The sequence below is a fragment of the Dendrobium catenatum genome, unplaced genomic scaffold, assembly GCF_001605985.2.
Source record: "Dendrobium catenatum unplaced genomic scaffold, ASM160598v2 fragScaff_scaffold_1335, whole genome shotgun sequence".
NCBI classification, from domain to species: domain Eukaryota; kingdom Viridiplantae; phylum Streptophyta; class Magnoliopsida; order Asparagales; family Orchidaceae; genus Dendrobium; species Dendrobium catenatum.
The window spans coordinates 189,772-214,237 of NW_021319797.1; the positions used below are offsets into that span (position 1 = coordinate 189,772).

The 24,466-nt window shown below is 33.3% G+C and overlaps 1 protein-coding gene and 1 long non-coding RNA gene across 8 annotated transcripts; one reads left to right on the top strand and one right to left on the bottom strand.

Moving 5' to 3' along the window:
- Window positions 1-208: 208 nt before the first annotated feature.
- Window positions 209-10,533, bottom strand: LOC110095039. Of its 2 annotated transcripts, XR_003702414.1 has the most exons (4): window positions 10,425-10,533; window positions 10,055-10,230; window positions 6,440-6,529; window positions 209-602 (listed from the first exon to the last, which is right to left on the bottom strand). It is a non-coding gene; the product is annotated as an uncharacterized LOC110095039 (long non-coding RNA). The 2 variants fall into 2 exon arrangements; XR_003702413.1 differs by having other exon boundaries at window positions 209-6,529.
- A 1,975-nt stretch (window positions 10,534-12,508) lies between these two features.
- LOC110095042 lies at window positions 12,509-23,847 on the top strand. 6 transcript variants are annotated; one of them, XM_020820408.2, is made up of 3 exons: window positions 12,509-13,136; window positions 17,666-17,762; window positions 23,094-23,847. In XM_020820408.2, the coding sequence occupies exon 3, from the start codon at window positions 23,160-23,162 to the stop codon at window positions 23,649-23,651; it is 492 nt and encodes a 163-aa protein (XP_020676067.1). In that variant the 5' UTR covers window positions 12,509-13,136; window positions 17,666-17,762; window positions 23,094-23,159; the 3' UTR covers window positions 23,652-23,847. The 6 variants fall into 6 exon arrangements, with proteins under 6 accessions (XP_020676067.1, XP_020676070.1, XP_020676069.1 ...); XM_020820411.2 differs by having other exon boundaries at window positions 23,104-23,847; XM_020820410.2 differs by having other exon boundaries at window positions 17,681-17,762.
- The last annotated feature ends 619 nt before the right edge of the window (window positions 23,848-24,466 follow it).

Genomic DNA, 24,466 nt, shown 5'->3' on the forward strand with positions numbered 1-24,466 from the left:
GACGTGCATGAATATGTCTAAGAGTACGAGTTATAAAGATAAAATAGAGATGGATAAAAAAAATGGTAACAAATAACTCCAAGCGATCCAGTTGAGTTTCGTGAATGAGGTACAAGAAATAACTAGTGGAGAGCACAAATTTGAATGTGAATGTCTTTGTACATGATCAAAAGCCCGTTCATAAGCTTTATCTTGATCGAATATATATATATATATATATCCATTAAATTATATTTTAATGAATTTAACTCAATTGCTAGATATTTGAGTATAAAGGTAGTAATTAATGATAAGGAGCAAACTTTGTTACACTACATTTTATACAAGAATTTAGCAAACATCTGAAGTCGCACGCTTATAATGTGGTTCAACTTGGGTCAAATACAAACTGAATCAAAAGCTGTGCAATTTCATGCTGGCTTCAAATCAGCTTTAAAAAAATATACCGTATAAAGAGACATGATATACCATCTTTTTCACAATGTTGTTCACATTCTTTTTCTTGGCTAGGGAATTCCAAAGAGGTTGTAAATGTCAAAGCTTATGGTTTGCAGATCCATGCATTCACAGAATAATACATTCTCCATCTTTAGAATTTTATCCTAAGAAATCCATGAAGAAAAAAAGAAAAGAAGAAAAAAATTACTTTGAATTTTATTACTTGATTATGTACAAAGCGTGCAACTGTGGAAGTAGTCATAGACTTCTACAAAAGACTTGCAATAGAAATAAATCAAAGCTATTTTAAGAAAATCACCGAGAAGAGCCTAAGACTAGAATAGAAAGGAGGCACATATATTACATTCTAAGGCCATAAGAGGATCAATCTAATAGTTAGAATCTTTAATCCATGTACTCTAGGAATTCTATCAAGATTGATTGACTTGTAAGTCCCACGATCCTTCAATACTCCTCAACAAATTGAATGATATAAATCTATCATTCTAAGCTTGCATACAATATTTTTCAATATGAAATCGTAGAGTCATTTGATGAGAATGTCTGCAATTTTTTTTGTTGGCACATATGAGGTGTGTATCAACTTACTATTCAATTTCTAGTTTATAAAAATATCTATATTGCACCACACGCTTGGTATGATCATGTTGTGCTGGATTATGAACAAGCTGATGGTATCATAATATATCTTTATTGGCCCTTATAATTTGATTTTTAAATCTTTGAAAATAATTTTAATCTATAGAAGCTCGAAAATTCCTTGGGCAATGACTCTAAATTCAAATTCAGCACTAGATCTTGAATAAACATATTGTTTCTTACTGCAAAAATATACAGTATCCAATTATGAATTTTCTATCCACTAGTGATACTGCATAATTAGCATCATTGTTTAAAATTGCGCAATCAAAGGCGCACGGTGCGCCTCTACGCAATTCCTTCGTGTGGCGCTTTGATGTAAACACACCACGATCTTTTGGTGAGGCGTACGCCTCGATTACACTGAGACACGTAATGAGGCATGCTTCGTCTCAATAATGTGAGGCATTCACCTCAAAATAATACTAAATTAAAGTATTAAAACTAAACATAATCGAGTGGCGTTTATATGTTCTTGTTCGACTTCTTTGTTGTTCGATTTTATCTACTGCACCACAACAACTTCTTCACCTTCTTCGTTCATGTTGGACTTTGCCCGCTTGTTCGTTTGTCTGCTTCGCCTTCTTCGACGATGTTTGGTGCTCGTGTCTACTGCGTACACTATTCCTATTCGACTGCATCTTTTGGTTTGGCGTATGCCTCGATTATACAATATAGCACACGATGAATGCAAATACCTACTGGTGAAAACGGAAGAATTGTTACATACACAATAGAATACCTACGAGTGACGACCAGCGGTAGGAAATGAATGTAAGGAAATTCCTAGAGCCAATGCTAATCAATAGGAAAATGAATATGTCATTCCCCTAAGAATATAAGATCAATATGCAATGAACACATAAATGTACTTGCAAATAGTATGTCTCCTGCAAATATATACAAGCAACACACATTGAATGCTACAACATTCCTACAATCAATATAGACGAAGGTGGAAATTTTCAAGTGAATGAATCCCACCCCATAGTCAGCATTAGCTTGCAGACAAATACACACATGCACTTATAAACGATAACACTGACAGTCACTCTACAAATGTACTTGAGAAACATGGAGTGAATGCCATGACATCCTTCTGGTCAATATCAACTAACTTGCAATCAACAGTGATTAACTGACAAGGAAAGTGCATTGATTTGTTAATGAGTAGCAACAACAGTAGTAGATATGTTGCAAGGACGATGGGATCCTTTGTGAATGTGAACACAAAACTTATCATCTACATACAAGGATGATGCACCTGCAACACGTACAAACAACTACATGCCACTGCCCTTAATACATGGAGTACATTATCTGCTAATAAACACAGGAATGCATGCAATGCATTATTTGCAAGTAAACGCAGGAAGAGCTGCAATGAATGTGAGCACTTCCTGACAAGGATAGAAGACGCGTCGTAGACACAACAGTGATAATCAACGACAAGCAATGGATGCTACGACCTTGCAATCAAGCACCATTCAACGTCAAGCAAATATATTGATCCCGTGCAAGTAAAGGCGATCAATTTGTGACAAATGCAAACACTACGAACTGTCGTAGAAGATCCATCATATGCATAAACTGCTATCTACAAACGAGCATAGCGGCCTGTGATAAGTGCAAGCATCTATGAGTAACTGCAGAAGGTTTCGTCAGTGCAGGACAACTCGTCTGCAGGAAGCAACAACGACCAATGGTGCACAGAAATATACTCATGCAGGTTAGATATTGAAGAAAATAATAGCAAGCAGCAGATCAAATGAGATCCAACGTGTTGCTAAAAAATGTCACCGGATCTACAACACTCATACAAGCAAACAGAAAGCGTTTACAAGTTTCTAAGCAAGATGATGCATGCACTCAAATGACAATCCTTCGCACAGCTGATCAGTGACAAGCATTTTAAAATACCCCCTCATGTGTCGAAAGAGTGCTGACGCGTTCATACATGCATACACATGAATATGTGCATACACCTATGGCACCGCATACATATAATTACAACACAAATACATTATGCAAGAATACATGTAAGAGAATACACTTGCATGGGCCTCGACGAGCATGTTGTTCGCACACATGTGATATTTGAAGATGCTTCGCTGGTCAAGAAATTAACTCAAGTCCGAACCCGATCCTTCTATGTGGATAAATAGGAGTTGACATTGCTCGAACAGTTAAACAAATATATGGTCGCAGTGTCAACCGGGATATTTGTTTTATATGTTCATATTAAGCCTTCAAAGCCTACAATAAGTAAAATTCATTTATAAAGCCACAAAACCTACAATGAACCCGATTCTCTGTCAATAGGTATAAAGTTGATAAGGTCTAATCAATGAAATGAAGTTGCCAATAAATATACCCTGATGATGGCCGTGTTGAATGTAAATCTCAACCGGATAGGACCACAAACATTTTAAATGCCTCCAAAATGTCTATGAAAGTCCAAAATCACCAAAAATTTAAAATATTTAAAATTTAAATTAATCATCAAACACTCAAAGCAAAAATACACATCCACTATCCGCAACAGTTTATCAAGATGAACAGATGTGAAAATTATTTTAGCTCACAACGAGCCAATGTCTGGTCGAAAATATCACTAAAATTCATTTTCAAACAGTCTCTTGTCAGTAAGGACATGACATGTGTTCTCTAACCAGTGATTTCGTTGCCAAATGGCACCACGGGTAAACGATTATGACCGGGACCTTCTGAACCAGGTGGTTTCATCGTCAAATAGCACCAATAAATTACGGTCATGATTAGAGCTCGTATGTTCCCTAATGACTTCAAATCCTTGATATATAAATCAATAGGATATAATCGATAGGGTACAAAGCACTCTGTTAGCTAAGGTGGATTCAAATTTATCATTTTAGACAAATATTCACCCAAGGTCTACAAAGTACCCTTGGATGAAGCAACACATGGTTATTGATAAGGATCCTTTTATCAGGTTGGGTTAACTACCTCCTCTGACTAAATAGACTATGGACCATGATGACCTAGGACGACGAAACCACGGGATCTTGATCGGGCTCATCATCATTCCCACCCACCATCTGCTTTAACTAAAAGATGCTGAAATTTTTTTATTTTAAATATCAAATTCTCAAATATCTAAACCCATGCTGCTACTTACACAATATATGATGTATCAATTTCAATGACTAGCCTTAATCGAAATTTCTGTCTAACCATCGGGAGGTGTAATTAACTATAAGGGCTTATGCCTATATGAAACCTAAACTCAGATCATAAAGTTCTCGTAAAATGAGGACGAAATCTTTGAGTAGTGTCTTATTTAGAACTCAATCTATTTTCTGAAAATTTTCCTTGGAACTTAAATGTTAAAACTCTCCTTGATGACTCGAAAAGAAAAAGAAAGGGGTTTGCAGAGAGGCTGGGGCACGAATTTTTGGAGCCACAAACCTTTCTTCAACAGGTATCTTATATATTAGTTCTTTTGAGCAATTCCAAAATTTTAATTTTGAACACATAAACACTTATAATATTGATAATCTTAACATCAAACTTACTTGAGCAGCAAAAACACTTATAATATTAATAGTCTTAACATCAATAATATTCTTTAAAGCTATAATTATATCTCTAAATCTATTAATTTTTATAACATCATATTTAAACTCTAATTTATAATCACACCTATACCATTTCTAGTACAACTCCTATCATAATACCATATTTAAAAATAGGATATTGTTTGACCATGGATTACAGTGTTGCCACAAATTTTGTGATGATTCCAAACACATGGGAAGATACCCTATAAAGAAACTTTTAAATGGATAATTTTAAGCAATTACTTCATCATTATTTATTTATAATATTTCATATGGTATTCTCTCTTTATTTTGGACTTCTCTTTTCTGGTGAGAATAACTATTTACTGGCGTATGACGAAGAGTATTTTCTTGCATCTTCTCTACAGGTGATTGAATTCCTCTTTGCCTTTTTTTTATCTAAGCTAGTCCCTCCTAAGTTCAAGCGAGCCATCTAGGCTTGCTGAGTTTGCGCTCAACTCTTCAGGATTTCCAGAGCTAAGTTTTGGGAGGACTCACATAGAATACCCAAAATCATTTTGACATATTATTAAGCAAAGGAGGAGAATGTTCGGATATTAAATTAAATAGTTAAGTTCTCTAAGATAAAAACAAAATTCAAAATAGATAGTTTAGGAAAATAAAAAAATTTCCTTTCATTTTGATCAATTTTCAAATAGATATCTACAAGTCAAAATTTAAACCCTATTTAAATTTTACAGCACTCTCGTACGATCCCTATAAATATGCAAAGCAGTAAGATAAGTTCTGCATGCAAAGAGGAGCCAAGTCTTATGCAAAAAACCGAAATGACATTTCTGCTTATGGGCTCCTTGTAAAGAAGTGGAATTCATGTTTATACTTGTAGGACGCTAAAGAAAAAGAGATGCCATGTTATTTAGAGAAAAGAGAGGTAAATTGACGAGGGAAAAAATAGAAAGAATAAAAAGAAAAAGAATTCTGTAGAACTATTTAAGAAGTTGCATGTATGGTGGTATCGAAAATAACATAATGGCTCCATATACATGTGTGAAGCTACCTTTTTGCAGAACATTCAAGTGGAGAATTTTCTGTAATACTAAAAATTTTGTGCTTCTATCAACTCTTGCGTGACTCTTAAGTTTGGTTTGAGAGATTTGGAGTTTCTATTTTGTGATGATATTGATTGTTTGTTAGAACAACTCCCCTTCAGCAGGTGAAGGCTATTGTGTTAGTCGAATCATGTAAATCTTTGTGTCTTCAAGTGATTTTAATCTCATTGTGAATACTTTATGCATTAATCCTAATCACTCATTGTGGGTCCTTTTGTATAAATGTCAAGGACAAAAAAAAAACCCAACTGAGGGAACATGATTTTCAAAATTTTAAATAAAGACAACAAATTAGCATAGCCAGGGATCAACTTGAGTTTCATGATATGCTTGAACAGACAAAATGCAAAAGCACAAAAAGAAATGCTCAAATACACGGATACCAAAGGTTAGAATGTAGAGGATATGGAATGATTCACATCACCCCAAAAGAAAAGATAGTAAGCACTTCCCTCGTTAGTTATCGTATTAAATTACTAAAAACATTCTTAAAAATAAGGATCTGAGAACAAGGTTTCGGAAAAATCCATAGGCTGTGGTATCTATAAGAATACTACACGAATTCTAGACAATTAGAATAGGAAATAAAATATTAAGAAATTCAGATAATTTAGAAAGATGATTGATATTGAATCAACTCAATCAAAAACTGACAGAAAGAAAGTAATTTACCCTGGAAGTGCACAGTTGTTGCAGACAGATATATTAGGGCAATCTCTAGCATAATGGCCGGGACGCTTGCAATTCTTGCACAAGACCTGCCTGGAATAAATGGGGAATAATCTATATGAGTACAAAGAAAATAAGATTCATCAAATATACAGAGCAACAAATGTTATAATAAACTTTAATAAATCACTAATATGACAGTTATAACAAATTTGTTAAACTCTGCTAATTGAAAGCTTTACTTCTATGTTCAATCCAGTCATGCAAATTTAGAAGGAAATCTTTAACGATCCAAAATTGAGTATAAAGCCACCACAAAACTTGCCTTAACATTTTGTTTTAGATAATCAAGTCCAAGCTTGATGAAACAATTAAACAGTGCATCAAATGCATAGATGATCAACTTTTGACTTTCTAGTTCTAAGACAAGGTTCCATTAGCATCCAAATCACTGCTATTCAACTTTGATGTAAGAATTTTAAGCTTCATGTCATGTGATTTCTCCATTAGCAAGATACACTATACATATATCAGGGTCACTAACAAATAAGATAATCAAACAAGTTTATCAAACATTCTTGGAAAAGTAAACATGATGGCTGCAAAGGTTAGAACATTTTGCAACTGATGCTACGGCTACAAAGGATGATTAATGTTTAAAAAGAGAAGGGATCGGCCAGGAGCAATTCCAAGTAAATGCATGTCTCCGCTATTGTTTAATATAGATAAAAAACCCTGAGAAGCTTTTACTAACAATTTCAGGGATAAAAGTACCGAAGCATGCAAAACCATACATGCCTACAATAGTTTACCAGCCTAGCAATGTCCTTAGATTCTTTTAGATGATAAACTTACAGATGATTATATTTGACATGTACGACATAGTGGCCTGCAAAGAAATGAACATAATTCCAACAAAGTTTAACACTAGCTTCATAAATCATATTCATCATCCTTTTATTCTGACAACAGGAAGATCTGTTGATCTACACGAGGTTTATAAATACAAGAAGTTGCACTTCGCAGGATGGGATTTACTCAAATAGACAAACATCAGTAAGGAAAAAAGAATCTATTTGCTAGCATTTCCACTTCTTTTAGAGGTTGTTTGATTGAAATATTTTAGGATGTAAAGTATTCCAAATATAGGGGTTTTAACAACTTCGGTGTTTGTTTAGATGAAAAAGGAATTCAAAGTAAATTTAATGTAGTGTCAACCATTACAGTTTATTTTTGAGGTAAATCAAAATCGTCTAATTTTGAGCAAGAATGCTTTACACCGCGAGCAGCTTGCACGACCACCACCGCCGCCACCCTCCGCCACCACCGTCACCCACCACTGACCACCATTTTTAAACTTTACACTGCATTCCTTTTACTTCAAAACAAACAAAAAAATTATTCACCTGAATTTACTTTACACTCATCCAAACAACTCCAACGTATTCATTTTACACTGCATTCCATTTTTAGCCAACCAAACAACCCCTTATTAAACAAATGCATAGTTGAGAACTAAAAATTAGCACAATATGAAACAAAAGATGGTTGTTGTTTGGCCATGACATTGTGCTCAGCGCTCTCATGGCCAGCTTCTATAGGAGAAGGCTAAAGGAGAATTTAAACACAACAAGGCCCCTGCTTAAAAGAAACATTAATGAGGACCTACAGTCGCATAAAACATGAAAACCTATATCCAGACTAAATCATCATTTAGGCATAGTTGCATAAAACAAAATTAGATTAGCCCACTACTTAAAAAACTGTTAGTTCGATACTAATTATATGGGTGGCAAACTGAGATTTCCCTACACTTGCATAATCATGCTAGCATCTATCATTGATAAAACCATATCATCAATCAACTTGCATTTATATTAATCATCATCATCGCCTCATCCCAAGTACTGGGTGGTTATTTAACATGAACCCATGTTCATTATGTGTCCTCATGGCTTTTCTTTTGAAAAGCTTGGGGTTTTGGTCCTAATCCTGAAGGAAAGCTTTTAGCAATTGTTTGCAGTCATTTCAATTTGGTCACGTGTAATAACTTTCAAGATTGTTGTACTTTATTATATTAGCAAGTGTAAAACACAAATAGCTGATGAATCATGCAATAGTATATTCATTAAATTCTACCAAATCACACTTCAACAAAATTACTCAAAGTTAGTTATATGCTCTTCATACAAATAAACCTTTTTGCTAAAAATTATGAAGTTTAATGAATGTTTTTTGTAATGGAAAGACAAGCATCTCTTTTATAATTCCTTTTTCATTTTATCCCAAGTAACAGTTTTATTCTTACCCCATACTCTAGTTCTCTTAAAGCTCTCCCATCATATAGACGCACATTTTTTTAAGTTTGATGGCTAGTAACTTAACAAGCCTATCGGGTGGCATTTCTTTGTAATCAAAGACATGCATGACCATAAGCAACCAATCAATAAAATCATCTGGATTCACCTGACCTTCAAAATATAATATATATACTTTTACCCTCATAATCTTGATAACACCTTCTTGGTTCTCTTCTCGGAAACCTTGGAACAGGTTCATCCTCTATGAATAATCCTTAAAAAATCTTGACGGAACGGTTGTTCCATCTAAAGATCTTCTCAAATGTCATCTAAATGGATCTAATAAAAGTCACAATCCTGCCTCTTACATATACTGCTAATCTTACTTCTAATTCTTGAATTCCTCATCGTAGGCCTTCCATTGTTACCATTTGGTCATGACAGGGTCAGTTCCTCCTAGGTAGGATCCTAAGCCTCTTGGGCATGACAAGATCATTCATGCCTCTCATCACATGTGTTGAATACTCTAGAAACAGCATTGGTTATGTAGCAAACAACATTGGGTACTGTAACAAACAGTGTTGGGTATTATGGCTAACACATCCAAAATTATGACACACTTGCTAATTTACTCCATTACCGTTGTTTTCATCCTCATATTGTTCTTGATTTATATTGTTGTTGCAATTCATTTCAAACAAAATTAAGATGAATAGGTTATTGTTTGCAACAATTCAAATGAGAAAACAACAATTTTGGTTGTTGTAATCTGCATTGGTTGCTATACAAAGTAAAAATAGCTAGAGTGCTTGGCATCCAGCAAAGGAAACCAATTAAAATTGTTGTTCATAGAAATCCAAGAAAAGGATACGGTCATTGCCTAGTTGTCCAATGGAAGAAGACTCAAAGACATAGATAAATTATAGTCCACGGCAAGAACTTATTGTCCAAAAAAATATATCATCTAGAAAATTTAAAATCATCAATAAACAGGATACCCGTCTTACAAATGATTATCTTTGCTGGAAAATTATTATGCAATAGATAATTAAAAAACATGAAAACATGCTTATTTATAACCACGTGCTGAAAAGAGACACCGCAATCCAGACAAATAATAAAGAAATAATGGTGATTACAAAAACAAAAAATCACAGGAAATTTGCTTGAGAATTCACCAAGAAGCCACCAACATAACATTTATAACTGCAACCAGCCTTACACAAACCAAAAATCTGCTCCTATGTTAGAAACGACAAAGACAACTTCTGAAAACAATACACCGAGAAAATTATATCATCAGACAATGTAAGCGCACCTGTATCCAATACGATCTCTCCTATATGGCACGTCACGGGAAGTGTTTCGCTCGCTTCGGAGCCGGCGAGCAGGTGCAGGGCTCCTGCTTCTATCCTCACTCATCCTGAGAAGCCCAATATGAATAAACAAGTCAATAAAAGAAGCCACTCCTAAAACAATCAAGACTCCACCTTCCTGTCCAATTAGCAAACCCCATTACACAGTCCTTAAGCCCTTCACTTGGTTTCCACCTCAGAGAGAAGTAATGCCGTAAAAAAACCACATTCTACAGGCTAATTTCAGTAGTAGAAAACAATCATGTAGATAACAAGAAACGCCAAATGTAAGATTTAACCCCATAAGAACAGAAAACATGAAAGACCTCGTACCTGTGATCCGAGATGCAGGAGCACTTTCACTAGAGTTTCAGAGACAAGGCCGAGCGAATGAGGCGGGACGTCGTTAGGAAACCCTTCTATATAGTGATGAAATACAAAATTTCCAATACTAGCATCTCAAGTTGAACAAAAACAGTAGAACTTTTCATGGGGATTTTTACTGAATGAAATGCAGATATATATATATATATATATAGTTATATATAGTATTATATATATATATATTTATATCTGGTAATATTATTAATTGGATGAAAATAATTACAAAATTTTGAATTAAAATTATATAATAAAAACATAATTAATAAAAAAAATGATGCAAGGTTTTGATCAAAGGCAATAAATGAGAAATTAAAATAAATTAAATATTTAACGCATGTGAATTTAATTTTTGATCATATTAGAAAGGTTGTATTTTACCGTCAAATATATTATTTAAATGTAATTGATTCTATAAATTATTAATTGATTATTACTTATTAGTTAATTACTTAGAATACTAACTTTAATAACTATAATTTAATAAAAAGCTTAAAATCTATTAATTAATAATAATAGTAATTAATAATAACTAAAGTTATATATGTGTTTTAAATTTAAATATTTATAAAAGTGTTATTATTTGTGGTTTAATGATTTCATAAAAATATTATATGAAATAATTTACTAAAGTAATTAATTGATAAATAATTTGAATGTTTTATTGTATATTATATAACACCAATAATTATAATTATAATTATGTATATATTAAATTAATTAATATAAAATAAATATGAATACTATAATAAGGGTTTATTTTAAATTAATATTTTTTAACTAATATTTATGTGTTATTAATAAGTATTTTAATGATAATTATCTAATTAATTATTTAATATAATTTAAAAAAAAATTATTATTTATATACTATTTACACTTAATTATTTTTTTATAAATTATTATTTTAAAATTGAAGTTCTAAAATAATTATAATTTTCTAATTAATCATTTAAATATTCAATTACAAACTAATTATTTAATTAATATTTACACCATTAATTACCTAATTAATTATTTCTATTTTAAATTCTATTAATTTAGCTAATTAAATTAATGCCTAATTAAAAAATTAAGAATTAGGCTGTTTGGCAACAAGTGGGATTTAGTAAATCCTTTAAATCCGGATTTAGTAATTCCGAAATATGTTAAATCCTGAAAACTGTTTGGTTATGCCAAATGTTAAATCCTATTAAATCTGAGAAACTGTTTTGTAACATATTCAGATTATGACAGTTAGGGATTTAAATGTGAAAAATTATAATTATAACTTAAAATAAATTATAATTAAAAATAAATTAATATAAGTATATAAATTAATAATATGTGAATACAAATTACTTATTATAATAACAATTTAATATAATTTATATAATAATATTAATTAATATTAATATTAATTTAATCTAATTAATATTAACTATTTAATTTACATATTAATACAATAGTATATAAATATGATAATTATTTATGCAAACTAATATTTAATACAAGTTAAATTTAATATTAGATTATTATATTATTATTATTAATTTTAAATTATATTAATTAAGTTAATTATATTAATTAAAATTAACTTTTAGAGGCATATTATCATATATATTATGGTTTTTCTATTTATTCATACTTTCTCTTTCGTCGTCTCTTACGGCTTTTCTGTATATTGTCTGTTATTGGTGTTTATAATTGTCAACGCATTTGTCTTTCTGCGGACATCCTGTTTCGTGGATTGTTTTCGACTTTTGTGCTCGCGACGACTTTCTAGTCATAATTAATAAAAAAGTAATAACATGTTAAATACAAATTATTCGTTAATTATTATTTACACTATTGATTATATATTTAATAATATATATTTTAAGTTATATTAATTAATATAATTGTAATAATATTTAATTATTAATTATGCAATTAAGTTAAATTATATAATTAATTTATTTAATTATTAATAATTTAAATTATATTAATTAAGTTAATCAATAATACCTTAGAGGTGTAAAGGGTTTTGCCTTTCGTCTTCTCTTTTTCCGTGCTGTTGGGCTTTCGTTGGTGTAAAGATTGCACGCGTGGCTTCTTCAGCTCATTCGAGGCTGTTCGACTTCGCTCCTTCGACGACTTTCCCTTGCTGTCGGATCGGAAGTTACGACATTTTGATCGGAAGCAAGAACGGGAGCTCGCTGGCTGTGAAGGAACTTTCTCCCTTTCGCGCGCTTCTTCGGATAAATCCCGTTAAATCCGACTACCCCTCGGATTTACTAAATCCCGGATTTAAACCGTAAATCCGTAAATCTGGGATTTACCGAATCCCGGGATTTAAAGCGCGCACAAAAACTGTTTGGCTGGATTTAGCGTAAATCCGACTTAAATCCCGCTGTAAATCCGATACCAAACAGCCCCTTAGTCTAATCCTTGTATTCGAGTTGGCTTTCCTCTTTGCTCCTCTGTTTCTTCCTCTTCTGCTTCACTGGTTCGCGTGAGGACGGTGAGGTAGATCATCGAAAGAGTCGCTCGCCATTACCTGTCTATTGTTTGCTTTTCCTCTTCTGCATTTATTTGTTGCTGTTCTGCTTCGCGTGAAGTAGAGTTCTAAAAGAGTCAAGCTTCTCCGCCTCCTCCACGTTGTTCTTGTCGGATCGGAAGTCGCGCAGGGAGCTCACCGCGAAGGTAACGATATTTCTCCCATTTCACGCGCTCCTTCAGTGGGACTTACGAAATCCACAAAAAAAAGGGATTTACGAAATCCGGGATATATGGCAAAAATGGCGAAAACGCCGTGAAGTAGAGATTAGACTTACCGTAAGATTTAACTTTGTATTTTTTTGGCGTTTGGCTGTATTTAGCTTAAATATTGCCTAAATCTGGCCTAAAACCTGCATCCAAACGGGCCCTGGCGGTTGTGATTCCAGTGAGATCTGAAGTCTTACAGCATTGGTGTTCCTGCACGTGATTTCCGCGGTCATCCTCTTCCTATTGGATTTAGGTTTCACTTGAAAACTCGTGAGGAGCGGTACTCTATTTTAATCTAACAAAGAGAGATTGATGTGTTTAGGGTTTAGGTGAAATTTTTGTCATGCTTCTTTACTCAATGTTCTAATGTGGTGGGCGTAGGTCATGACCTAGGTATAAAATTGCGTAAATAGGTATTGAGCTATTTTATGTCTGTGAGGTGAGGCTTTATGAGGCATAAGTCTTAGAATCAGCAAATTGCAAGTATAAAGTAAGAAGTAACATATTAACATCATAGCAATTTAACATATTAAAAAATAATATTATTAACATCCTAACATAATAAAAAGTAAGAAATTATGCAAGTAACTATTGACCCCTTGAGGCCTAAATTTATGATTAGATTTTGATAATTATAAATATCAAAGGAAACATAGCTGATTGTTTTAACTTTTAATCTATTGTAGGCATAAAATGTGTACACCATCAAGGATGTTCAAGCATAACAAGACAAACTTAGTTAGACTAGGAAAAGACATTATTATATTTTTTTTGTGTTAGAGAAAGTCATAATTAAAATGTTGAAGACATGCAAGGTTACTAAGCTAGAAAAGTTGATACTATTCTTAGAAGTAAATTAGTTTTTTATGTATTTATACTCTTAAAAGAGTTATCTTTATAGAAAATTTATTTCTTAAATGTTATTTAAGACTCTATCTAAACTAAAATAAGTAGATATTTTGATTAAAATATCCTAAATTTGATTAATTAAAATAAATAGAAAATAATACATAATGCAAACTTAACGGACCTACGCAAACAAAGTCTTTGTGGCTGTTCACAAAGGTTTGCGGGCCTCCGTAAGGATACATAATTATGGGTTTCTAGAAAATTAAATATTATGGGCCATTGTAATATAAGCATAAGCTTGCCTTTAACAACTTATATCACTAAAGGCTCCCCAACCTTCTTTATGACTGCATCAAAAAGTGCAAAAATATACTTGAAAGAATCAAAGCCATTTTGTGGAAGTGAATATAGCTTCCAAAGGTTATCTTGTTTTCAACATGCTTTGTAGAGTCCAATAAGCTGTAGCAAATCTAGTTGTATCATATCGTAGGAGTTTCTTTTTTAGAAAATTTTCTCATCAAAGCCAAAAACCCTCAAATAATTGTAAATGATCTTACTAACTTATGTGCTTTGTTTAAGGCATTCTTGTGCTGAGACAAGTAAGTTTCTCACAAATCATATTTCTTCTCTATCAACTTATTTCCAACCTCCACCTAAGCACTAGCTTTATCTGTAACAATTTATACCACTAGATGCTCTCCAATCGCCTCTATAACTCCTTCAAGAAGTCTACAGATATACTTCAAATCCTTTATATGATCTAACCCTTCAACTAACTTTAAGAAAATAATTAGATAAGGATTGTTAATCAAAATATTGATTAAGCTTCTATCATTGATATCAAATCAACTATCAGACATGATGTCACTCTAGTCTTATTCAAAGTTCTCATAATCTGTTCAGTGACTTTTTTCAATAGAATTTAGTTCCTCCTTTCGTATTTGTTAGGCTATGTATAGATGGTGGTTTCCAACCTTGATCATTAGAACCTGTGGAATAAATCATGTTCAGATAAGAAGGTGTGGTTGTCAAGGGGTGGTTGTCAAATTAAATGGGATGATATTTTCATAAAAAAAATCTTCCAATATCAAGCAAACACATCTAGGAGCCTCTCTAACATTTTAGAGACATCCTATGGGCTACCCTCAGGCCATCATTTTTATCATATTCCACATTTATGATGCATTGATTCACAGTTCCTTTTGTACCTCTACTTGATATGTATGACTAAGAAGATGAGGAATCTTTGCCACCAGGCCTACTACATGATAATATTCAACACTATTTTAAGATTCAACACTATTTTGTAATAAAACTGTTGTTGTGCTAAATGCTTTATTATCGTCACCTTGTTTGTATATGCATGGATCACCTATTTCACCTTCTTAGGCATCTTGATGGATGGTGTAGCATTTATGTGAAAGCCAAAAATGTGCTCTTTCATTCTTGTAGCATCTCCACCCCCTTTACAACATTTTTGCAATAGTTCTACATTAGATAAATATATGTCTTGCCATTCTCTCCACTTTCAACATACATAATATGCCTCCATGCTGAGTCTTTTTCTATGTCACATTGTCTTTTATCATTACAATCTTACCATTTAAAAAAGCCATAAAAAGTAAAAAAAAGGAAAAATCAAATAATCATAGAAGAAAAGAAAAAAAAAGTTACCGATAAAAAGAAAAGATGTGATGGAGGAGTTGGAGATGCGTCTCTTGTTAAGGAAGAATGCTTGGCAATGAGGGGGGCTGAGAAGGAGATGGTAGGCGCCAGCAAGTATGGAGATGGCCGACAGAGACATGAGAGTTGAGAGGGGGTTAGGCTTTGCTTGAGATTAGGGGTGTCAAGGTAAACGGGTCGGGTTCGGGTCGAACCCGAAACTGTCCCAGCACTGTTCGGGTCAACCCGAACCCGACCCGTTTTTAAAAATGGGTCAGGTTTTCGGACCCGAACCCGACCCGATTCGGGTCTGGGTCAACCCAACCCGACACGAATGATTCGAAGTTGACCTGAAATTGCTAGTTTTCAGGTCAAAAATCGGGTCAATCTTCGATTTTCGAGTCAAAATCAGGTCAAAAAACGGGTCAATCTTGGGTTTCCGAGTCAAATAGGAGTTTTCTTGTCAATTTCGGGTCATTTTCGGGTTGCTTGGTCAACCCGAACCCGACCCGATTTTTAAAGCGGTTTGATTTGTTGAACCAGAACCCAACCCATTTCGGGTCCGGGTTGACCCTAACCCGGATTTTTCAGGGTCGTGTTCGGGTCGTGTCAAAATTGACACCCCGACTTGAGATTGAGAAATAGTGGGGCTCAAGCTTGTGTGAGGGAGATAAATAATGAAAGAGGTTTTAATTTGTAATATCTTTTTAATATTTGTTTAAAAACACTCTAATCCTAAGTAATATGAGGCACATGCCTCATACATCTTGAGGTGAGATACACCTCACTATATATATGGCATACACCTTATATGGAAGGCCATGGGACACATGCCTCAAGGTGAAATTGGCCAAAAAGTTGAGGCATGTCTCTCAAATTATACAATTTTAAAACATAGTAATTATTAGAGGAATAATTGAACTGATATGGAGTCAAACAATGTTGGAAGCCTGAAAGTTATTCATAGGTTTACTAATGCGGTGTGTTGATGAGGTAACCTTACATGCCAATGATCTTCAAAGAACTCATCTTGTCAGATGTCATGAATCATTGGAATTCAAGACTCCAAGAGAATCGTGGTCGTCATTTACAGTAACTTCACCATGAATGCAAGAATGGTTGTTTTTTCTTCATCATTTCTGTTTAATTTGATTTCTTTCAATTTTTTTGCATGCTCTGTATGTGTCATGGCATTTCATAGTTGAATTATTTTAATCAACTTCATTTTGGTTATTTACTTTGAATTGTTGATATGATCACTATAGTGCTCAACACTTTCAGCTATCCTTACATTGGATGGCATCTTAAGTAACTTCATATTTGAATATTGTCTTTGATTTGTTTCTATGCTGCTCAACACTTCAGCCATTTCTAACTAATAACTTGTTTGTTATATTTGATTTTATTTTGAAGCCCTTTTACGTTTAAGTAGAAATTATAATTTAATTTGGTTTTAACAGATGAATAACTCGGGATTTAATGGTAAATCATAATTGGGTAAGGATTATTGTCAAGATAGTTTAAGGGTTGTCAATGCTAAATTTATCTAGCCAGAGTTTACCACTACATAACTCAATGCTACGAACTTAATTAGTTATATGTTGTACGCATGAAGGCTTGTTTAGATTTTTATATAATTCTTTGGGTTGAATCATGACTAGATAGTTGGTAAAGTGGTGTATGAGTCTACAATTTGCTTAGTAGAGCACTTATTGAATATTTAGGTTTTGGAATAACCTTCATAAGAGAATGTTCACATGTGAAAGAAAATATAATTTAATCATGTAGTAGGTAGATGTCTTGCGTAATCTTATTGTTATATTATATTAAACTTTGCTTGATCGACATGTTTGAATTTAGCTTTGCAGTACTCTTTGTTTCATATAGCCGGCCCCACGTAGTGGGACAAAGGCTAGTGGGACAAAGGCTTGATGTTGTTGTTATTGTCGTTGTAGCACTCTCTGTTTCAGTTTTGTACCAAAAGGTGAAGTAATGACGAGTGCCCAAGACGACTTTTGGTGCGTTTGAGCCAGCTTGTTCTATCATTAATTAGTAAGTTTCTTAACTTATGTTCTGTTGCTAGTGCACGTGCTTTTTAAAGGTGGGTTGATTATTATATAGTTGCATGAGCATGTTTATTGACTACATGTTAATAGCGTAACCGAGCATGCTTATTGTTACATATTTTATTACAACATAAGGCATATTATTAAGCATGTTGGAATCCTACATATTCATTATGGTTATGTTGCTTAATGAGCCTGATACTGTTGCTTGTTAATATAGAAATATTATTATTCTACAGGAGATGATATATTCTTATTTGTATGATCAATATATTGTCAAGCTGATTTATTTATTACTGACTAATGGGCCGCATTGCTTGGATCAATGGTCCCATTGAAGCTCACAGATTCATATTAGCATTGATAGGTCTCTTCTGTACCTCATTGAGAAGACATCTTCTCAATGTGATAGAGAAGATGTCAATAGGCTATTTAAGAATGATGATTTTTTCAATTTTAGCTTCAATTGGACATACTTGTTGATTGTTTTTATGTCGTCTTATGTAGATTAATTTCTAGTCAACTAAAATTGTTGATATGACATTGACATGATTGAAAGTTGATATTATTTTTATTGTCACATACATCTAATTCCTCACATAGTGGGATAAAGGTTTATTGTTGTTGTTGCATACATCTAATTGACACGTGCATTTATTTCTTCAACAATATCATGGTCTAGTATTGCTTTATGACTGTTCCTGCTTGCATTATATTGATCGATTATTGATACATTTTTGAACTATCCTCCCTTTCATATGTTGTTAATTTTCAATTAAGGTGTATTCTTACCCAATTATTAATGGATAAGAATGCTCCTTCACCATGTTAAAGTTGAGAGTTTAACGGTTGGCTTGTAAGATGTATATCATGAGATTGATATAAAAAACATAGGTAGTGTCTTCACTAGCATTTTTGTTGCTTGTGGGATTTAGATTCTGCCATGATCAGTGATTGTAATAATTATATAATCATATTTTGTTTGGTGAAAATTTAAATGTATTCAAAGATTTTAGCTAATTTGATTTATTTTGGTAGATATTAACTGCCCATACCTTGTACAATTGATTTGGCCATATCAAAATTAGAAATGTTACCCTATCTAATTGTTATGTTTTTGAAACTTTGTTGCCTAATTAAATAGGCCATGACAGCTTTTACTTATCTAAATCATCAGAATTTTATTTTTTGATTTTCATGTCTAAAATGATGAAAGAATTACAACTCCATGAAAAATATAAGAACTCTTAGATCGCATCGATAAGCCATCACTATGGAAATAAATATGCACATAAAACAAAGAAAGTAAGATACATCTCACCAAAATATATGCATTTGTTGAATCCATGTAGCTCACATAGCCTTTTAGAATATGAACATAAACTTATCACCAAAAAAAAAAAAGAATACACAGCACACTTTTTCCCTCGTATTCTACATTTTTTATTAGCTGTCTTCTAGATTGTTGGATTCAAATTTACTTGGGGGTGACACCTTGTCCCTACTGGCAAGTCTAGCTAGGCAGATAGGACAAGGAAGGAAGGATGAGTGATTGAATGAAGAGAAGAGCTCTAGAATCCACTGCTCTCTGTGAATAGTGTGAATAGTGAAAATAACATAAAGATGTCAAAAATGCCTTTCAACTCCTTATTTATAAGATTGGAAAAGCTACAAGGGAGGCTACATCTAGAGATATCGTAAATAATGCATGATTTGAGTGTTACATATATATGGGCAGCACTATGGCTACACATAGACAACCATATCTTTGATGTGGGTTTGGCTGCCTCCGACGAATATCTATGGAAAGTGCTCTTGACTAGTGATTATTGGGTTGGTGAGTGCTCAGAATGAGTTTTTTGAACAAGTGGTCCAAGCTAGTTAAAGTTGTTTGATGCTAATCTAAACTGTATAACACACCCAAGAGGGATGGGTGAATTGGTGTGTATTGAAAAATATAAAACTTGTGCGGAAACGTTTAGAGAAACACTAATATAATATTTTCTTTTAATATTTTTCAAACCAATTAAAGTATGAACAATACAACAACAACAACAACAACATCAAGCCTTTATCTCACTATGTAGGGTTGGTTGCATGAATCATTTTTCTCCATTGTGTCCTATTAGGAGTCAAATTCTCATTTAAATCTAATAAAGAAAGGTCATTTCTAATATTTTCTAACCAAGTCTTTTTAAGTTTACCGCTATCTTTCTTAACATAGGCCAAATCTAATACATCTACTTCCCTAATAGAGTCATCGGAAGGCCGACGTTTTACATGACCAAACCCATTTAAGGCGACTCTCTCTAATCTTATCTGTTATTGGAACTTCTCCAAAATTTTCGTGAATATGCTTATTTCGTCCACTCCCTAAGCCTGAACAATAACTTAAAATATTTTGAAGATCAATCTAATAAAACAAGAATTTAATTACAAATAAAATGTTATTATTATAGAATTTATTTTTTAAATTTCAAACTATATTTTCAACAATTTTTCACAACAATGCATATAACCAAAAGATTGGAGGAAATAAATTGCAAGAAAATAAAACTAAAGAAAAATGCAAACCAATAGTGGTTTGGTCTCTTGACCTACGCCCACTCCCTATGCCTCTACTCAAAAATTTCAATACCACACTCCTGCTCCCGACATGGCATGGCGGTGAAGCCACTCTTTTTCATGAGTAATGTTGGAAACCCTACAAGCACTTCTCTCCCCAATATATTTTTCTCCTTCATGGTTAATGAAGTCAATGATGGTTCCTCACCGTTGCCTCAAGATTATAGCGATTGGGATCATACCAAGATCCTAAAATCTCAGAATTACTACTATCACATGCTTGTAGATTCCTAAAAAAATATGGACAGAGTTGCCATCAGGCTATTTTCCTCCTCGACCTTTTCATTTACTAGAAAGAAGCACCCAAAATGTAGGATCCCAATAGGGACAACTAAGGTGAGCAGCTGGAAGGCCTGGAACCAGTTTTGGGTGGATGGAATTTAGCCCAACAAGTAGACCAAGCCATATTTTTACTCTCATAATTGCTAAAAATGGCTCAATCCAAGATAATGATTCCACGAGAAGGAAGGGAGAACCACAGGAAAGAGAGAGGAGATTTTGCAATCAATCTTGGCAAAATATTGAACTCCATTATGATTCCTCGCCCCTCTCCTCAATCTTGGCAAAATCTTGAACGTTGGGTAATCCACCCTATTATCAAGATGCATCAACATCAAGCTTTTATCTCACTATGTGAGGTCGGCTATATGAATATTTTTTCTCTATTTGTCCTGTTAAGAGTCAAATCCCTATTTAAATCTAATAAAAATGTCATTTAAGGCCATTTCTAATATTTTATAACCAAGTCTTTTTAGGTCTACCTCTACAACATAAGTAAAATCTAATACATCTACTTTCCTTACTATGTCATCGGAAGGCGGTCATTTTATGTGACTAAACCATTTAAGGCGACTCTCTTTAATCTTATCTTCCACTAGAGCTACTCAAACCTTTTCATGTGTATTCTTAATTCGTGTCATGTCTCTAAGAGTAAAGTCACTCATCCACCTGAGCATCCTCATCTCCGCAACACTTAACTTAATTTTATGCTTCTCTTTTAATGGCTAACATTCTACACCATAAAACATTGCAGATCTCACCACTATCTTATAGAATTTTTTTTAAAGTGTCAGAGGAACTTTTTTATCAAACAACAAGCCCAAAGCATTCCTCCACTTCAACTATTCAACTTAAATTCTACTAATAATATCCCCATCTATTTCACCATCACTCTAAATAATATACCGAAGATATCTAAAATGTGTACTCTTACTAATGACCTGATTGTCCAAAGTCATAATCCACCGCTACATCTATTATTACTAAAACCACACTCTATATATTCAATTTTAGATCTACTTAAATGAAAGCCTCTAGACTCTAAGGTTAACCTCAATAATTCAAGTTTACCTTCAACTCCCTCTCTAGTCTTATCAACAAGAAGAATATCATCAGCGAAAGCATATACACCAGGGTACAATCTCTTGCAAATGTCTAGTGAGAACATCCATAACTAAAGCAAAAAGATATGAGCTTAAGGCAGATCCTTGATATAATCCAACTAAAATAGGAAAATACTTGGTCAAACCACCTTGTGTTTGAACACAAGTAACAGTTCTTGCATATATATCCTTAATAACTTGAATATAAGCATTATTAACCCTTTCTTTTCTAGAACTCTCCATAGCACTTCTCTTGGAACTTTATCATATGCTTTCTATAAATCAATAAATATCATATGTAGATCCTCCTTATTCTCTACATACTTCTCTATCAAACCTCTCAATAAATGATAACTTCCATAGTTGACCTACCCGGCATGAATCCAAATTGATTTTGAGAAATATTAGTATCACATCACAACCTATGCTCCATAATTCTCTCCCATAGTAAAAAAAAAAATGACATATTCACTTAATTCTTCTATAATCACACCTATATCATTTATAATACGTATCCTACCAAAATATTATAGTTTAAATTCTAAACTATTAATCTCCTCAGCCTTCTCTCTAACCCATTTAATTTCCTGAATGCATAGAATATTTATCTTCCTACGAATCATAATATCTATTAATTCTCAAGATAGCCTGAAATAAATTTTCTGAAAATAAAAAGCTACCCTCTCTTATATAAGATATAGGTATTTATAGAGAAGAACCCAAAGCTAAATGATATTAATTATTAAACTGCCTCTAATAAAAAAAAAAGGAAAAGAGCTTATAAAGTTTTCTTTTTAATAGAAATGATCCTCCTATTTCTATCTATGTTAAAAATCAAGGATAGATGATGTATTTATATACGAATAGATAAAATTAACATGGAAAAAATTAGAAAGGAGTCTAAGTGTGGACTGATTGTGACATGACTAAAAGTTGTGCAATAAAATTCTCATAAAATATGGTCATCCCATATAGCTTGAACTCAAATAATTGAAGAATATGGGAATTCGTAAAGCTATCCGAACAATTGGAAAAGAATGATGATGTATTTTTTTATACAGCAGCCATTAAAGGCCTTACAAGAGCAACAAACTTTACTTGGCCCTTTCATTTTGTATACTATTTCAATACTTATAAATTTTTAAATTGAGTGAATCTTCTTTCTGAATACTTACCAACAAGAAGGGTTTTTTTTTTCAATCATAAGTTATTGTCTGAAGATGAAGCTGAGTAAGCGGTCAACTCACATACGCCAAATTTATAAAAAATACCAACAGGAGTAAAGGAATAATTTGTCCATGTTCTTTAAGATTCGTGCAGGATCCGGCTGTTCAAAGACCTGTTCATACTTCTAGCGGAAAGAATTTGGCAGAAGTATGAAATTGAGGACAGTCAGTAGGAAAGTGTATGACTACATCCGTTATGATCTCAAGGAAATCGCATTCCCCTCCTCTTTACCTGATCCTCCTCATATAAAGAAACGCAGAAAGCTTACATGGATGGAACGCTGGCTAATTTTAAAAGAAGCTTCTAGGCTTTATGCAATTAGTTGGGTCAGGGATATTGGCCCTGATTTAAGACCTAATGACTATAAGAAGAAGAAAAATGACAATGGTGATCAGGGGAAAAATGCCAGTTCTAAAAATGAAGAGCCTTCCACGTTGGAGGATCTTGCAGTGGCAGCACGAGGTGGCATGGAAACCTTAAGGCCAGCTCTGCAGCGGCTTTACATGACTCGCGCTTCTGCTTATAGAGATGCCCTTAAAAGCTTCATACAAGGTTATCAAGAAGGGATAAAGTCGGTCATGGAAAAGAACAAAGACACCGACTTGAAGATGCAAGGTGATGTTCCTAGAAAAGACACTTGACTCTCTTATATTTATCTTCCTGAGTTCTTGTAAATATAAAAACTTAGGCATTTTCTGGCGAAGTTGTATTGTGGATAAGATTTGTTAATCACTTCTTCGATTCAAAATCCTCTCAAATCGTTTGTTAAATCTTTCTTTGACATCTATGGATCTACTCTACCTCTTCCATTGCTAATAAAATTGCAGCATTTCAAGATGAGTTGCCTTCCTTTTCTTTTTCAAAATATGAAATTGACTTGCTTCGTTGGTAAATTTTCATTTTGTTTGCTCTTAAATAGACAACATCCGTAGTTATTTGTTGGTTTGAAACTTTGTAGAACAATTTCTGTTGCCTATTGATGTGAAACACATTTTGATAGGACCTGGGAGTTAAAATGTCAAGAACTTCTCATCGATATTATTTGGTTTGGAATTCTATTTGGCTTCAAGGATTTTGGTCTTTTTTTTATTGTTGTCAGTATTTGCTATTTTGGGTGCAGCTTTGATTTTATGTCTATTGTTGACAATATTTGCTTGTGCTCTTTGCTTGCTGGGAGTGATGCTGTTTGCTCTCTCTCAGAGGTGGCCTGATTTGTACATTTTGGCTCGGTGCTTATATTGATAGTGTGTTAATAAGACGGCTTTCTCATTGCTTTCTAAAATATCTTATTAAATTATTTTAAAAAATAGTAAGAAAACCGTCCTAAATGAAACCAAAATATTATATGTGCTTGCTTTGGGTTCGTGTTGGCATACCAGGGTTTCTTTTCAACACAATTTGGCCCTAGCATTTAACCAAGGGTACTTGATGCATGAATCCCTAGAGTTAGTTTGAT